This window comes from Bombina bombina, chromosome 3 (assembly GCF_027579735.1).
Source record: "Bombina bombina isolate aBomBom1 chromosome 3, aBomBom1.pri, whole genome shotgun sequence".
In the NCBI taxonomy this organism is placed as follows: Eukaryota; Metazoa; Chordata; class Amphibia; order Anura; family Bombinatoridae; genus Bombina; species Bombina bombina.
The window spans coordinates 446,331,605-446,349,443 of NC_069501.1; the positions used below are offsets into that span (position 1 = coordinate 446,331,605).

A 17,839-nucleotide genomic window follows, 5' to 3' on the forward strand; every position below is an offset into this window, starting at 1 on the left:
CCACAAGATTTCAGGCCCTTAAAGTATTTTTCCCATGTCAGTTATCTCCAGCATACTTTTAGATAAAATATATAATTATATAAATGCTGCACACTTTGGAAGATAACATTTAGGGGTAAACTTGACACCTGAACACTGTATTCTGTAGACCTTTCATCGTCAACCTTTCTCTCTCCATAAACTAACTTTACCAGTTAGTCAGTAATGCCTTAAAGGGACATTAAACTGCTGGGTACAACTACAATAGCATAGTTTTTTACTCCCATGTTAATGTCTTTCCTTATTTTAACCTTCAAAGGGCTTGTTAGTGAAGATCTGCATCTTGACATTTGGGTGCAGCCATCTTGGAGTTTAACCCCTTAATGACCGGACCATTTTTCAGTTTTCTTACCCTTAATGACAATGGCTATTTTTACATTTCTGCAGTGTTTGTGTTTAGCTGTAATTTTCCTCTTACTCATTTACTGTACCCACACATATTATATACCGTTTTTCTCGCCATTAAATGGACTTTCTAAAGATACCATTTTTTTCATCACATCTTATAATTTAATATAAAAAATATATAAAATATGAGGAAAAAATGGAAAAAAACACACTTTTTCTAACTTTGACCTCCAAAATCTGTTACACATCTACAACCACCAAAAAACACCCATGCTAAATAGTTTCTAAATTTTGTCCTGAGTTTAGAAATACCCAATGGTTACATGTTGTTTGCTTTTTTTGCAAGTTATAGGGCAATAAGTACAAGTAGAACTTTGCTATTTCCAAACCACTTTTTTTCAAAATTAGCGCTAGTTACATTGGAACACTGATATCTGTCCGGAATCCCTGAATATCCCTTGACATGTATATATTTTTTTTTAGAAGACAACCCAAAGTATTGATTTATGCCCATTTTGGTATATTTCATGCCACCATTTCACTGCCAAATGCGAGCAAATAAAAAAAAAAAATTCACTTTTTCACAAATGTTGTCACAAACTTTAGGTTTCTCACTGAAATTATTTACAAACAGTTTGTGCAATTATGGCACAAATGGTTGTAAATGCTTCTCTGGGATCCCCTTTGTTCAGAAATAGCAGACATATATGGCTTTGGCGTTGCTTTTTGGTAATTAGAAGGCCGCTAAATGCAGCTGCGCACCACACGTGTATTATGCCCAGCAGTGAAGGGGTTAATTAGGGAGCTTGTAGGGAGCTTGTAGTGTTAATTTTAGCTTTAGTGTAGTGTAGTAGACAACCCAAAGTATTGATCTAGGCCCATTTTGGTATATTTCATGCCACCATTTCACCGCCAAATGCGAGCAAATAAAAAAAAAAGTGACATTTTTCACAATTTTAGGTTTCTCACTTAAATTATTTACAAACAGCTTGTGCAATTATGGCACAAATGGTTGTAAATGCTTCTCTGGGATCTCCTTTGTTCATAAATAGCAGACATATATGGCTTTGGCGTTGCTTTTTGGCAATTAGGAGGCCGCTAAATGCTGCTGCGCACCACACTTGTATTAAGCCCAGCAGTGAAGGGGTTAATTAGGTAGCTTGTAGAGAGCTTGCAGGGTTAATTTTAGCTTTAGTGTAGAGATTAGCCTCCCACCTGACACATCCCACCCCCTGATCCCTCCCAGACAGCTCTCTTCCCTCCCCCACCCCACAATTGTCCCCGCCATCTTAAGTACTGGCAGAAAGTCTGCCAGTACTAAAATAAAATGTTTTTTTTTTTTTTTTTTTTTTTTTTAATTATTCAGCTGTGATGGACCCCTGCCTTAACCCCCAACCTCCCTGATCCCCCCCAAACACCTCTCTAACCCTCCCCACCTACCTAATTGCCACCATCTTGGGTACTGGCAGCTGTCTGCCAGTACCCAGTTTTCCCCAAAAAGTAAAGTGTTTTTGCATGTTTTATTTTTATTTTTTCTGTAGTGTAGCTGCCCCAACACCCCCCCCCATCCCCCATCCCCCACCTCCCCCCCACCAGATCCAGATCCTGATCCTTTGATCCTTTATCTAAAAAATTCTGCCCCCCTCCCTCTTACCAAAATTCATTGGTGGCAGTACCAGTGATTGCTGCGCACGCGCGCGCACACACATGCACGCGCGTGCGTGCACGCAGCCCCCCCGCACGCTCCCGGCATCCAGCGTGCACAATGCACTTAAAGGAACCGGATGCCGGGTAGCGATGGGCCGCCCCCCCGCCTCCCTGTAAGCTCCCACCCACCAACGAACGGCCGCATCGCTACCGGTGCAGAGAGGGCCACAGAGTGGCTCTCTCTGCATCGGATGCTTTCTAAAGGGTATTGCAGGATGCCTCAATATCGAGGCATCACTGCAATACCCTGAGAGCTGCTGGAAGCGATTGCGATCGCTTCCAGCACTCTCTAAGACAACTGACGTACCAGGTACGTCCATTGTCACTAACTGCAAGTTTTTGCAGGACGTACCTGGTACGTCAGTTGTCATTAAGGGGTTAAGTATTTTTGTACCATGTGACAGAAGTGGTGCACATTCACAGATCAGTGATATTGTTGTCTTCTTGCATGCACAGTACAGAGCAGGAGTTCTACATTTTAGCAGTGGATACATTTCTATATATTATTCCTTCTTTATTCTTTTTTTTATATTTGTCATTTAACTTTTAAACTGTGTAATAACTACAAAAATGCAAATCTCCTGCTTTTGATTCTGCAGTTAAATCAAAGTGTAAGGTACAGTTGCCAAAAATAGAGTATAGACGTAGAAAAAGTTGAAAAGGAGCACCGGATCTGTATAAAACCACCTTTATTAGAAATGTTTAAAACAAGTAATCTTCAGCATACATGTGGGGGGATATACTGTGCAGGGTTCCCCCAGCTAGAACGCTAAACAGGCTAACAGTTGCCAAAAAGCCAGCAATGTTACTGATCTATGAAAGTGCACTGCTTCTGTCACAGAATGCAACAATACGCATGTACCAAAATGGCCACGCCCAGTATAAAGCGGCAGAGCTTTATCAACTGGATTCTGTAATGGGTTAAAATAAGAGAACATTTTTAAAGAGATCTGCATGTACAGGAGGGAAACTATTAGCATGGTGAGTAGTAACCATGCTGCTGTAGTTGTACTCAGCAATTTAATATCGCTTAACCCCTTAAAGACCAGGCATTTCAGACAAAAAATTGCCAAAAAGACTAGAGAATTTTTAGTACTTTTGCCATCACTCATCATTTAAACAGAAATAGATCCCTGTTTTTTTTTAATTTACCTATCAATACTGTGTATATATATATATATATATATATATATATATATATATATATATATATATATATATATATATATATATATATATATATATTTAAATATATATTTAATAGACAATTCAAGGTATTGATCTAAGCCCATTTTGGTATATTTCATGCCACCGTTCCACTGCAAAATGCGATCATATTTCTTTTTTTTTTTTTAACTTTCTCACAAACCTTGGGTTTCTCACTAAAATTATTTATATAATAATAACACAAATGGATGTAAAAGCTTATCTGGGATCCCCTTTGTTCAGAAATAGCAGATATACATGGCTTTGCCATTGCTTTTTGGTAATTAGAAGGTCCCTAATTGCAGCTGTGCACCTGACTTCTGAAATTCCCGGCAGTTAAGGGTTAATCAGGTAGCTTGTTAGGTTAAAGGGACACTAAACCCAAATGTTTTTATTCGTGATTCAGATAGAGCATGACATTTTAAGCAACTTTCTAATATACTCCTATTATCACATTTTCTTCATTCTCTTGGTATCTTTTTTTAAAAATTAAGAATGTAAGTTTAGATGCCGGCCCATTTTTGGTGAACAACCTGGGTTGTCCTTGCTGATTGGTGGATAAATTCATCCACCAATAAAAAACTGCTGTCCAGAGTTCTGAACCCAAAAAAAGATGCCTTCTTTCTCCTGTTAAGTGTAGTCAGTCCACGGGTCATCCATTACTTATGGGATATTAACTCCTCCCTAACAGGAAGTACAAGAGGATCACCCAAGCAGAGCTGCTATATAGCTCCTCCCCTCTACGTCATACCCAGTCATTCTCTTGCACCTAACTAATCGATAGGATGTGTGAGAGGACAGTGGTTATTAAAATTTATTTTTATTTCTTCAATCAAAAGTTTGTTATTTTAAGCAGCACCGGAGTGTGTTGCTTTTTCTCAGACAGCATTAGAAGAAGAATCTGCCTGAGTTTGTGTATGATCTTAGCGGACGTAACTAAGATCCATTTGCTGTTCTCGGCCTTCTGAGGAGCGGGGTAACTTCAGAACAGGGGACAGCGGGCAGGGTTCACCTGCAAAGAGGTATGTTGCAGTATATTATTTTCTAAGGAATGGAATTGACTGAGAAAATACTGCTAATACCGTTAAAATGTAAGTACAGCCTTAAATGCAGTAGTAGCAACTGGTATCAGGCTGTTATGTATGTATGTTGGCACTGAGGTATTTCTGGGGAATGGCACTTCACTAAGAAAATACTGTATACATATAACTTATAGCCTTCTGCAGTAAAAGCAACTAGCAACAGGCTTGTTTATAACTTCATGTATTTATATTTAAAACGTTTTTCTGGCATGTTAATCGTTTTTAGCTTTGAGGTACTTGGTGAAAAATTTTATGGGCATTAATTTCCACTTGGCTGTCGTTTGTTTTAAATAAAGTCAGTTTATTGAGCTTTCCCACTGTTGTATTATGTTTGGGAGGGGCCTATTTTGGCGCTTTTCTACGCAGTAGAAATTCAGTCACAAGTCTTCCTTATTCTCCCTGCATGATCCAGGACGTCTCTACAGAGCTCAGGGGTCTCCAAAACTAGTTTTGAGGGAGGTAATCACTCACAGCAGACCTGTGAGACTGTGCTTTGACTGTGATAAAAACGTTTATATTTTATTTGTTATCCGTTTTTTGGTATTAAAGGGTTAATCATCCATTTGCTAGTGGGTGCAATCCTTTGCTAAATTAATGCATTTACTGTAAAAAATTGGTTTCTATAACTAATCCGGTTCATTGTTATTTCACTGTGACAGTTTTTGTGTGCTTCTTAAAGGCACAGTAACGTTTTTTTATATTACTTGAAAATTGTTTGAAAAGTATTTTCCAAGCTTGCTAGTCTAATTGCTAGTTTGTTTAAACATGTCTGACACACAGGAATCCCTTTGTGCAATATGTTCTAAGACCAATGTGGAGCCCAATAGAAATTTGTGTACTAATTGCATTGATGCTACTTTAAATAAAAGCCAATCTGTACATGTTAAGAAAATTTCACCAGACATCGAGGGGAAAGTTATGCCGACTAACTCTCCTCACGTGTCAGTACCTGCATCTCCCGCTCGGGAGGTGCGTGATATTGTGGCGCCAAGTACATCAGGGCGGCCATTACAAATCACTTTACAAGACATGGCTAATGTTATGACTGAAGTTTTATCTAAATTGCCAGAACTTAGAGGTAAACGCGACCACTCTGGGGTGCGAACAGAGTACGCTGATAATGTTAGAGCCATGTCTGATACTGCGTCACAAGTGGCAGAGCATGAAGACGGAGAGCTTCATTCTGTAGGTGACGGATCTGATCCAAATAGACTGGATTCAGACATTTCAAATTTTAAATTTAAGCTTGAGAACCTCCGTGTACTATTAGGGGAGGTATTAGCGGCTCTGAATTATTGTAACACGGTTGCAATCCCAGAGAAATTATGTAGGCTGGATAGATACTATGCGGTACCGGCGTGTACTGACGTTTTCCCTATACCTAAGAGGCTTACAGAAATTATTACCAAGGAGTGGGATAGGCCCGGTGTACCCTTTTCCCCCCCTCCGATATTTAGAAAAATGTTTCCAATAGACGCCACCACACGGGACTTATGGCAGACGGTCCCTAAGGTGGAGGGAGCAGTTTCTACTCTGGCTAAGCGTACCACTATCCCGGTAGAGGATAGCTGTGCCTTTTCAGATCCAATGGATAAAAAGTTAGAGGGTTACCTTAAGAAAATGTTTACTCAACAAGGTTTTATATTACAACCACTCGCATGCATTGCGCCTGTCACGGCTGTGGCGGCATTCTGGTTTGAGTCTCTGGAAGAGACCCTTGAATCAGCTCCATTGGATGAGATTACAAACAAGCTTAAAGCCCTTAAGCTAGCTAATTAATTTATTTCTGATGCCGTAGTACATCTAACTAAGCTTACGGCTAAGAATTCCGGATTCGCCATTCAGGCACGTAGAGCGCTGTGGCTAAAATCCTGGTCAGCCGATGTGACTTCTAAATCTAAATTGCTTAACATACCTTTCAAAGGGCAGACATTATTCGGGCCCGGTTTGAAAGAAATTATCGCTGACATTACTGGAGGTAAGGGCCATGCCCTGCCTCAGGACAGAGCCAAACCAAGGGCTAGACAGTCTAATTTTCGTGCCTTTCGTAACTTCAAGGCAGGAGCAGCATCAACTTCCTCCGCTCCAAAACAGGAAGGAACTGTTGCTCGCTTCAGACAGGGCTGGAAACCTAACCAGACCTGGAACAAGGGCAAGCAGGCCAGAAAACCTGCTGCTGCCCCTAAGACAGCATGAAGTGAGGGCCCCCAATCCGGAAACGGATCTAGTAGGGGGCAGACTTTCTCTCTTCGCCCAGGCTTGGGCAAGAGATGTCCAGGATCCCTGGGCGTTAGAAATCATATCTCAGGGATATCTTCTGGACTTCAAAGCTTCTCCTCCAAAAGGGAGATTTCATCTTTCAAGGTTGTCAACAAACCAGATAAAGAAAGAGGCGTTTTTACGCTGTGTACAAGATCTTTTACTAATGGGAGTGATCCTTCCGGTTCCGCGGTCGGAACACGGACAGGGGTTTTACTCAAATCTGTTTGTGGTTCCCAAGAAAGAAGGAACCTTCAGACCAATCTTGGATTTAAAGATCCTAAACAAATTCCTAAGAGTTCCATCGTTCAAAATGGAAACTATTCGGACAATCTTACCCATGATCCAAAAGGGTCAGTACATGACCACAGTGGATTTAAAGGATGCCTACCTTCACATACCGATTCACAAAGACCATTACCGGTACCTAAGGTTTGCCTTTCTAGACAGGCACTACCAGTTTGTAGCTCTTCCCTTCGGGTTAGCTACTGCTCCAAGAATCTTCACAAAGGTTCTGGGGTCCCTTCTGGCGGTGCTAAGACCGCGAGGAATATCGGTAGCTCCGTACCTAGACGACATTCTGATACAAGCGTCAAGTTTCCAAACTGCCAAGTCTCATACAGAGTTAGTACTGGCATTTCTAAGGTCACATGGGTGGAAAGTGAACGAGGAAAAGAGTTCTCTATTGCCACTCACAAGAGTTCCCTTCTTAGGGACTCTTATAGATTCTGTAGAAATGAAGATTTATCTGACAGAGGTCAGGTTAACAAAGCTTCTAAATGCTTGCCGGGGCCTTCATTCCATTCCACGCCCGTCAGTGGCTCAATGCATGGAGGTAATCGGCTTAATGGTAGCGGCAATGGACATAGTTCCCTTTGCACGCCTGCATCTCAGACCACTGCAATTGTGCATGCTAAGTCAGTGGAATGGGGACTACTCAGATTTGTCCCCTGTGCTGAATCTGGATCAAGAGACCAGAAACTCTCTTCTATGGTGGCTCTCTCGGCCACATCTTTCCAAGGGGATGCCTTTCAGCAGGCCAGATTGGACAATTGTAACAACAGACGCCAGCCTGATAGGTTGGGGCGCTGTCTGGAATTCCCTGAAGACTCAGGGATCTTGGACTCAGGAGGAGAGTCTCCTTCCCATAAATATTCTGGAATTAAGAGCAGTTTTCAATGCCCTTCTGGCTTGGCCTCAGTTAGCAACTCTGAGGTTCATCAGGTTTCAGTCGGACAACATCACGACTGTGGCTTACATCAACCATCAGGGAGGGACAAGGAGTTCCCTAGCAATGATGGAAGTATCAAAGATAATGCACTGGGCAGAGTCACACTCTTGCCACCTATCAGCGATCCACATCCCAGGCGTGGAGAACTGGGAAGCGGATTATCTAAGTCGCCAGACTTTTCATCCGGGGGAGTGGGAACTTCATCCGGAAGTCTTTGCCCAACTTCTTCGGCGTTGGGGCAGACCAGATCTCGATCTCATGGCGTCTCGCCAGAACGCCAAACTTCCTTATTACGGATCCAGGTCCAGGGACCCGGGAGCGGTTCTGATAGAAGCTCTGACAGCACCTTGGGCTTTCAACATGGCTTATGTGTTTCCACCCTTCCCGATGCTTCCTCGATTGATTGCCAGGATCAAACAGGAGAGAGCATCGGTGATTCTAATAGCGCCTGCGTGGCCACGCAGGACCTGGTATGCAGACCTAGTGGACATGTCGTCCTGTCCACCATGGTCTCTACCTCTGAGACAGGACCTTCTGGTACAGGGTCCATTCAAACATCCAAATCTAATTTCTCTGAGGCTGACTGCATGGAGATTGAACGCTTGATTCTAGCAAAGCGTGGATTTTCGGAGTCAGTGATTGACACCTTGATACAGGCTAGGAAGCCTGTTACAAGGAAAATTTACCATAAAATATGGCGCAAATACTTGCATTGGTGCGAATCCAAAAGTTACTCATGGAGTAAGGTTAGGATTCCTAGGATATTATCTTTTCTACAAGAAGGTTTAGAAAAGGGTTTATCCGCTAGTTCGTTAAAGGGACAAATCTCAGCCTTGTCCATCCTTCTACACAGACGTCTGTCAGAAGTTCCAGACATCCAGGCTTTTTGTCAGGCTTTGGCCAGGATTAAGCCTGTGTTTAAAACGGTTGCTCCGCCATGGAGTTTAAACTTAGTTCTTAACGTTTTACAGGGTGTTCCGTTTGAACCCCTTCATTCCATTGATATCAAACTGCTATCTTGGAAAGTTCTGTTTTTAATGGCTATTTCCTCGGCTCGAAGAGTCTCTGAGTTATCTGCCTTACATTGTGATTCTCCTTATCTGATTTTCCATTCAGACAAGGTAGTCCTGCGTACTAAACCTGGGTTTTTACCTAAGGTAGTTACCAACAGGAATATCAATCAAGAGATTGTTGTTCCATCATTGTGCCCCAACCCTTCTTCAAAGAAGGAACGTCTTCTGCACAATCTGGACGTTGTCCGTGCCCTGAAATTTTATTTACAGGCAACTAAAGATTTTCGACAAACTTCTTCCCTGTTTGTCGTGTATTCTGGACAGAGGAGAGGTCAAAAGGCTTCGGCCACCTCTCTCTCTTTTTGGCTTCGTAGCATAATACGTTTAGCCTATGAGACTGCTGGACAGCAGCCTCCTGAAAGAATTACAGCTCATTCCACCAGAGCTGTGGCTTCCACTTGGGCCTTTAAGAATGATGCCTCTGTTGAACAGATTTGCAAGGCTGCGACTTGGTCTTCACTTCACACTTTTTCTAAATTTTACAAATTTGACACTTTTGCTTCTTCGGAGGCTATTTTTGGGAGAAAGGTTCTTCAGGCAGTGGTTCCTTCCGTGTAAAGAGCCTGCCTGTCCCTCCCATCATCCGTGTACTTTTAGCTTTGGTATTGGTATCCCATAAGTAATGGATGACCCGTGGACTGACTACACTTAACAGGAGAAAACATAATTTATGCTTACCTGATAAATTCCTTTCTCCTGTAGTGTAGTCAGTCCACGGCCCGCCCTGTTTTTTTATGGCAGGTCTAAATTTTAAATTATACTCCAGTCACCACTGCACCCTATAGTTTCTCCTTTCTCGTTTGGTTTTCGGTCGAATGACTGGGTATGACGTAGAGGGGAGGAGCTATATAGCAGCTCTGCTTGGGTGATCCTCTTGCACTTCCTGTTAGGGAGGAGTTAATATCCCATAAGTAATGGATGACCCGTGGACTGACTACACTACAGGAGAAAGGAATTTATCAGGTAAGCATAAATTATGTTTTTTCAAATAAAGATAGCAAGAGAACGAATACAAATTGATAATAGGAGTAAATTAGAAAGTTGCTTAAAATTGCATGCTTTATCTGAATCACGAAAGAAAAAATTTAGGTTTAGTGTCCCTTTAAGTTTACCTTTAGTGTAGAATTTACCCTCCCATCCTCAGAACCCTACCTGATCTCTCCTAAACAGCTCTCTCTCTCTCTATATACATATTAGTTTACTTCTAAGTGGAGAACAAAGGTATTTGAAGTATTTCTTCTTTGGCTGTCCTAGTGCACCTTTCAATAAGAGCGTGAGTGAAAACCAGAAGAGGCGCAATTAGTGCTCTACTACACTAATATTTGTGTGCTCCACTTGTAATCTAGCCAATAGCGTGTGTGGTGCCTCTTTTATTGACTTTACCACATGCCTATCAAAGTATAGAAAATATTGACCTCCTGGGAAATTAGAAAGCTAGATAAAAAGTTTTTAATGATTACAATTATTTTTTTAAATATGCCATTATTCTATATATAGTTATTCTTCTATCCACTATTATATTCCATAAATTGTGGTTGTGAATTTACAATCAGTTTGATTTTTAATAAATAAATTTGATGTTAGTGAGTGGCCAAATGTAAACTTTGTGTAGAGGTCCATATAATATTTTGACACTTGAATACTACATGTTTTTTAGATCTCCCAAATATTTTATTCTATGAGGCCCATTTATCAAGCTCTGTATGGAGCTTGAGGGCCCGTGTTTCTGGCGAGCCTTCAGACTCGCCAGAAACACCAGTTATGAAGCAGCGGTCTAAAGACCGCTGTTCCATAACCCTGTCCGCCTGCTCTGATCGGGTTGATTTACACCCTCCTGCTGGCGGCTGATTGGCTGCGAATCTGCAGGGGGCGGCGTTGCACCAGCAGCTCAAAAGAGCTGCTGGTGCAATGCTGAATGCGGAGAGCGTATTTCTCTCCGCATTCAGCGAGGTCTGTCGGACCTGATCCGCACTGTCGGATCAGGTCCGACAAACCATTGAGAAATAGGTCTCTATATATAAACTGCACAAGTGAGCAAGTGCCTCAATTCCCCATAGAGTTTGTGAAATATAACTGGATTTTACACTTACTGGTCCATTCCTCGGCAATGATAAAAGAATCCTCTGTTCTTTCAGGTAAAGGTGGGGGAGAAGAGGACCTATTCCGAGATTTTTCTAGATTATAGAAAACAAGAGAACAATATTAGACCAACTATTTTTATGTTTTTTAAAATCTTAATAGGTTCTAGATTTGTATTATTTGTGGAATAATTTAGCAATGACCACTCCAACTATTTTCAAAAAATAGCAAATATAGTTTGGAGATATATTAACTCACGTTGTAAAGTAAACATTGCTATTGGTATCTAGATTCTACAACTATATTATTATATAACAATTTATTGACTTGTTAAAGGGACATTCAATTCTAAATGTAACTTTATTGTTCAGATAGAGGATGCTATTTTAAGATACATTCATTTACTTTTATTATCAAATTAATTTGATATTTTTGTATCCTTTGTTGAAAAGCATACATGTGAGACTAATAAGCAACACTGCATTGCTGGGAGCTACAAACCAGTAGCACATTGCTGCATTCTGGAACTGATTTTTAACTATATGCTTAACAACTTTGCAGTGCAACAGTGAAATAATAATTTATTACAGCATTTTCTTTTTTGTATTTTTATGTCCTTTTAATTCTGTTATATTGGGTGGCCATATTGGTTTTCATTCTGCTATCAACAACCCCTTGATATTTTGCCATTCAATAGTATCCTCATATATTTAGCAAATACAAATGTCAAAGTTAAAAAAATACATTTGTTTAGTGTCAATCTTAGTTATATGAATTACTTTAAAATGTTATTGAAAGCTTTTTATAAAAACATTGTATATAACTTACCCAGCCTGGAGCTTCTTACTTTAACACTCTGTTTAAAAAGCAAAGTCATAAAAAAAATTAGAAACTGAAATAACATAGCTAATAGCAATATTTATACTAAGAAAAACATATTATTTGGATATCCAGTGCATATATATATAATTATTTTATTAAATACTGAACCTTGGAAGAAGTGATATATGGTCATATGTGGCTATTAAAGGAAAAGTCTGCTCCAGTTTTTTTATTGTTTAAAAAGATTGACAATCCCTTTATTAACCATTCCCTAGTTTTGCATAACCACACTGTTATATTAAAGGGACACTGAACCCAATTTTTTTCTTTTGTGATTCAGATAGAGCATGACATTTTAAGCATCTTTCTAATTTACTCCTATTATCAAATTTTCTTCATTCTCTTGGTATCTTTATTTGAAATGCAAGAATGTAAGTTTAGATGCCGGCCCATTTTTGGTGAACAACCTGGGTTGTCGTTGCTGATTGGTGGATAAATTCATCCACCAATAAAAAAGTGCTGTGCAGAGTTCTGAACCTAAAAAAAAAGCTTAGATGCCTTCTTTTTCAAATAAAGATAGCACGAGAATGAAGAAAAATTGATATTAGGAGTAAATTAGAAAGTTGCTTAAAATTGCATGTTCTATCTGAATCACGAAAGAAAAAAATTTGGGTTCAGTGTCACTTTAATATACTGTTTACCTCTGTGATTACCTTGTATCTAAGCCTCTGCAGACTGCCCCCTATTTCAGTTTTTTTTTACAGACTTGCATTTCAGCCAGTCAGTGCTGGCTCATAAGTAACTCCAAGGGAGTGAGCACAATGTTATTTGTATGACACACATGAACTAGCACTATCTATCTGTGAAAAACTGTCAAAATGCAGTGAGATAAGAGGCGACCTTATAGGGCTTAGAAATTAGCATATGAGCCTACCAAGGTTTACCCTTAAACAAAGAATACCAAGAGAACAAAGCAGATTTGATGATAAAAAGAAAATTGGAAAGTTGTTTAAAATGGCATGCCCTATCTGAATCATGAAAGTTTAATTTTGACTAAAAATACATTGGGCCAGATTACAAGTTGAACGTTATTTAACGCGCATGCTCGAAGTAAGCTTTTTGCTCGTGTCGGGTTGAGCTCGTATTATTGAAAGTAAACTGATTTTGATTGCACGCTAACCCGATATGTGTAAAAAACCTAACTTGGAATATCTCGCGCACGTTAACATATTCACCCAAAGAAGTCAATGGAGCAAAAAAAAGTGGGGAAAAACCCTAACACCCCGCTTGCTAAACTTAACCAACTGGTGTCTTCAGTGCCCAAGCACTTAATAAGTGTTATTAAAAGAAAAGGTGATGTTACACAGTGGTAAACAGTCGACTGTCCCAACTTTTTTGGAGTGTGTTTCAGTCATCAGATTTGAAACAAATGTATATATTAAAAAATCCAATACATCAAATAATGTGTTAATAATGTGTTTTCAATATACTACAGGGTGAATTTAATTTCCAAATGATTCTTTTTTTTTTTAATTTTCCATACTGTCCCTACTTTTTTGGAATTGGGGTTGTATGAGTATGTGTATGTATGAGTGTGTTTTTATGTACGAGTGTGTGTATGTATGAGTGTGTTTTTATGTATGAGTGTGTGTATTTATGAGTGTGTTTTTATGCATGAGTGTGTGTATTTATTTGTGTGTGTGCATTTGTGTATGAGTGAGTCATTTTTTTCTGAGGCACATGGCTAATTTTGTACATCTTTAAATATGTGGGTGGTGCTCATTTCACACGTGGGGGAGAAGCCTACATGGAAGAGAAAAGGGGCCCAAGGTGAAAAAAGTTTAATAAGCTCTGACCTAGAGTAGTATGTGTAATGAGTCTTGAGCAAGCAAAACATGTTCATTAAAGAGATCACTGATATCTTTTAAAATACAGTATGTTCTAATTGTATTGGAAATATTGTACTGTGTGTGCAAATGTAGGTTTTATGTGTATTTCAATTCCGATAGGTAATAAGAACTGAATAGCAGCATCATCTAAAAATTTGGAACATTACAATATTCCAAACGAAAGCACAGAAAAAAATATCTATAAACAGATGAAATACTTACTTGATCCTTAAACTTTTCACATATATGCAAATCCTCATTACATATAAAACTTTAAAAAGCTCTTATAGAGGAAGGCCACTTTTAGAGACATTGATACATTAGGATTATCAACAAATTAAGGGCTAGATTATGAGTGTGGCGCTGTTACACACAAACAAAAAGGGGTTTGTCGCGGTTGCTTGCATCGGTTGCAGTAGCTTGCATCGAGCTCACAGTAGCAATTAGCACTTTTAAAATTATCCAGAGATCCAATTTCTGGGAAATTTTATCAATCTGTCCCAAATGCCCCCAAAATACTGTCTAGTGTATTTTATTATAAAATAAAGATAACAGCATCTTTATTTTTCTATAAAATAACTGCACTAAGCAGTATTTTGGGGTTAAAGTTGGTGGGATTTGGGTGTAAGAAAAAAAACGGCACTGAAAAGTGCCTTTACATTGCGGTCTATGGGAACTGTGTGTTCCCAGTAAATATATATGTATATGCTGATATACACATATATTTATGTGTTAATATGAGTATATACACATATTAACACATAAATATAGATGTATATCAGCATATACATATATATATTCACTAACTGCTGCGCTACTTACCCCCTTTGCTATGTGAGGTTCTGATGTCGTCTCTGACAGCATCAGAACAAGGATCCCATAGGAGTCTATGGAAGCACGCTTTCGTGAGCGTAAAGCTTCCCAGCAATGCGAACACGAGGTCGCGTTTGCATTGCTGTTAACTTGTAATACCAGTGCACATTAGCGTGTGCTGGTATTACATTACACAGAGGAGCACAAATATCACTTTCCTGAAAGCAATATTTAGCACTCTACTTGAAATCTGGCCCTAAATTTATGCTGCTAGATAGAAAGAATGATACATTTAAAGAAAAGATTCATCTGAGAATAACATATAGTTTTTAAAATGTCATTAGTTGTTTAAAGGACCAGTAAAAACAATAGATTTGCATAATCAACAAATGCATGATAAAAATACAATGCAATAGAACTTAGGGGCCGATTTCTCATCGGTCTGTCCGACATGATCTGCTCAGCGGATCATGTCTGACAGACATCGTTGAATGCTCTGTCGGCATTTATCATTGCACACGCAGTTCTTATGAACTGCTTGTGCAATGCCGCCCCCTGCAGATTCGCGCTAGCAGGGGGTGTCAATCAGCCCGATCGTATAGAATCGGGCGGATTGATGTCCGCAGCCTCAGAGCAGGCAGACCATTCGGAGCTTGATAATTCGACCCCATTGTCTGAACTTCAAATGAGTAGTAGATTTTTTTCTGGCAATTTTCAAAGTTATGTCTATTTCCACTACTTCTGTATCATGTGACAGCCATGAGCCAATCACAAATACATATATGTATTAGGGTTGCACCGATACCGATACTAGTATTGGTACCGATACCAAGTACTTGCATGAGTACTTGTACTCGTGCAAATGCACCGATACTTAAAGGGACAGTCTACACCAAAATTTTTCTTATTTAAAAAGATAGATAATCCCTTTATTACCCATTCCCTAGTTTTGCACAACCAACACAGTTATATTAATATACTTTTTACCTCTGCGATTACCTTGTATCTAAGCCTTTGCAGACATCCTCCTTATCTAAGTGCCTTTGACAGACATGCAGTGTAGTCAATCAGTGAAGACTCCTAAATAACTTCACGGGAGTGAGCACAATGTTATCTATATGACACATGTGAACTAGCACAGTCTAACTGTGAAAAACTTTCAAAATGCTCTGAGCTAGGAGGCGGTTTTCAACTGTTTAGAAATCAGTTTGAGCCTAGCTAGGTTTAGCTTTTCAAAAATACCACCAAGGGAACAAAGCAAATTTGATGATAAAAGTAAATTGGAAAGTTGTTTAAAATTGCATGCCCTATCTGTATCATGAAAGTTTAGTTTTGACTTTACTGTCCCTTTAAACCGATACCTCCACTTACTACCCATATGCTATCTTGTGGTGTTTTTTTCAAACTGCATGTTCCCATTTCATTTAAAGCTGGAGTGGAGACTAAACTAAAAATTGTTTACTACTGTTCTGCCAATACAAATTGCTCTTATTTGTATTATTGTAGGAGAGATCACTGTACTGCGTTCAGACAAACCCCTGAAGTACTGGGCAGTTAATAAACTGAGATTTTCAGCTCTGGCTAAAAACAGAATTTATGCTTACCTGATAAATTACTTTCTCTTGCGGTGTATCCAGTCCACGGATTCATTCTTTACTTGTGGGATATTCTCATTCCCTACAGGAAGTAGCAAAGAGAGCACACAGCAAAGCTGTCCATATAGCTCCCCCTCTAGCTCCACCCCCCAGTCATTCGACCAAAGGTTAGGAAGAAAAAGGAGAAACCATAGGGGTCAGTGATGACTGTAGTTTAAACAAAAAAAAATTTTTTTTACCCGACTTAAATGCCAGGGCGGGCCATGGACTGGATACACCGCAAGAGAAAGTAATTTATCAGGTAAGCATAAATTCTGTTTTCTCTTGCAAGGTGTATCCAGTCCACGGATTCATCCTTTACTTGTGGGATACCAATACCAAAGCTTTAGGACACGGATGAAGGGAGGGAACAAGACAGGTACCTTAAACGGAAGGCACCACTGCTTGCAAAACCTTTCTCCCAAAAATAGCCTCCAAAGAAGCAAAAGTATCGAATTTGTAAAATTTGGCAAAAGTATGCAGTGAAGACCAAGTCGCTGCCTTACAAATCTGTTCAACAGAAGCCTCATTTTTGAAAGCCCATGTGGAAGCCACTGCTCTAGTAGAATGAGCAGTAATTCTTTCAGGAGGCTGCTGGCCAGCAGTCTCATAAGCCAAACGGATGATGCTTTTCAGCCAAAAGGAAAGAGAGGTAGCAGTCGCTTTCTGACCTCTCCTCTTACCTGCATAGATAACAAACAATGAAGATGTTTGTCTGAAATCCTTAGTTGCTTGTAAATAGAACTTTAAAGCACGAACTACATCAAGATTGTGTAATAGACGTTCCTTCTTCGAAGATGGATTAGGACACAGAGAAGGAACAACTATTTCCTGGTTAATATTCTTGTTAGAAACAACTTTAGGAAGAAAACCAGGCTTGGTACGCAAAACTACCTTATCTGCATGGAACACCAGGTAAGATGAATCACACTGTAAGGAAGATAATTCTGAAACTCTTCGAGCAGAAGAGATAGCTATCAAAAACAAAACTTTCCAAGATAACAACTTAATGTCTGTGGAATGTAAAGGTTCAAACGGAACCCCTTGAAGAACTGTAAGAACTATATTCAAACTCCATGGCGGAGCCACAGGTTTATAGACAGGCTTGATTCTGACTAAAGCCTGAGCAAACGCTTGAACGTCTGGTACCTCTGCCAGACGCTTGTGTAACAGGATAGACAAAGCAGATATTTGTCCTTTTAAGGAACTAGCTGACAATCCTTTCACCAGTCCTTCTTGGAGAAAGGACAATATCCTGGGAATCCTAATCTTACTCCATGAGTAACCCTTGGATTCACACCAACAAAGATATATTCCGCTATCAGAATCACTGAAGCCTTCTCCTGCTTGATTCTGGCAACCAGAAGCGGGAGGAGAGGAAACAGTGGAAAAACATAAGCCAGATTGAAGGAACAAGGCGCTGCAAGAGCATCTATCAATACCGCCTTGGGATCCCGGGACCTGGACCCGTAGAGAGGAAGTTTGGTGTTCTGACGGGACGCCATCAGATCCAAATCTGGGGTGCCCCAAAGCTGAGTCAGCTGGGCAAATACCTCTGGGTGGAGTTCCCACTCCCCCGGGTGAAAAGTCTGACGACTCCCAGTTGTCTACTCCTGGGATGTGAATTGCTGAGAGATGGCAGGAGTGATCCTCCGCC

At 39.9% G+C, this 17,839-nt stretch overlaps 1 protein-coding gene across 2 annotated transcripts in view; it reads right to left on the minus strand.

The window, feature by feature from the left end:
- Positions 1–17,839, minus strand: part of LOC128653408 (tyrosine-protein phosphatase non-receptor type 22-like) — a 290,064-nt gene that overhangs the window by 32,419 nt on the left and 239,806 nt on the right. For both annotated transcript variants that reach the window (XM_053706667.1, XM_053706666.1), the window contains exons 16-17: positions 11,853–11,880; positions 11,036–11,119 (exon numbers count right to left, since the gene is read on the minus strand). In XM_053706667.1, coding sequence (XP_053562642.1) covers positions 11,036–11,119; positions 11,853–11,880 — 112 coding nt within the window. The remainder of the gene's footprint in view (positions 1–11,035; positions 11,120–11,852; positions 11,881–17,839) is intronic.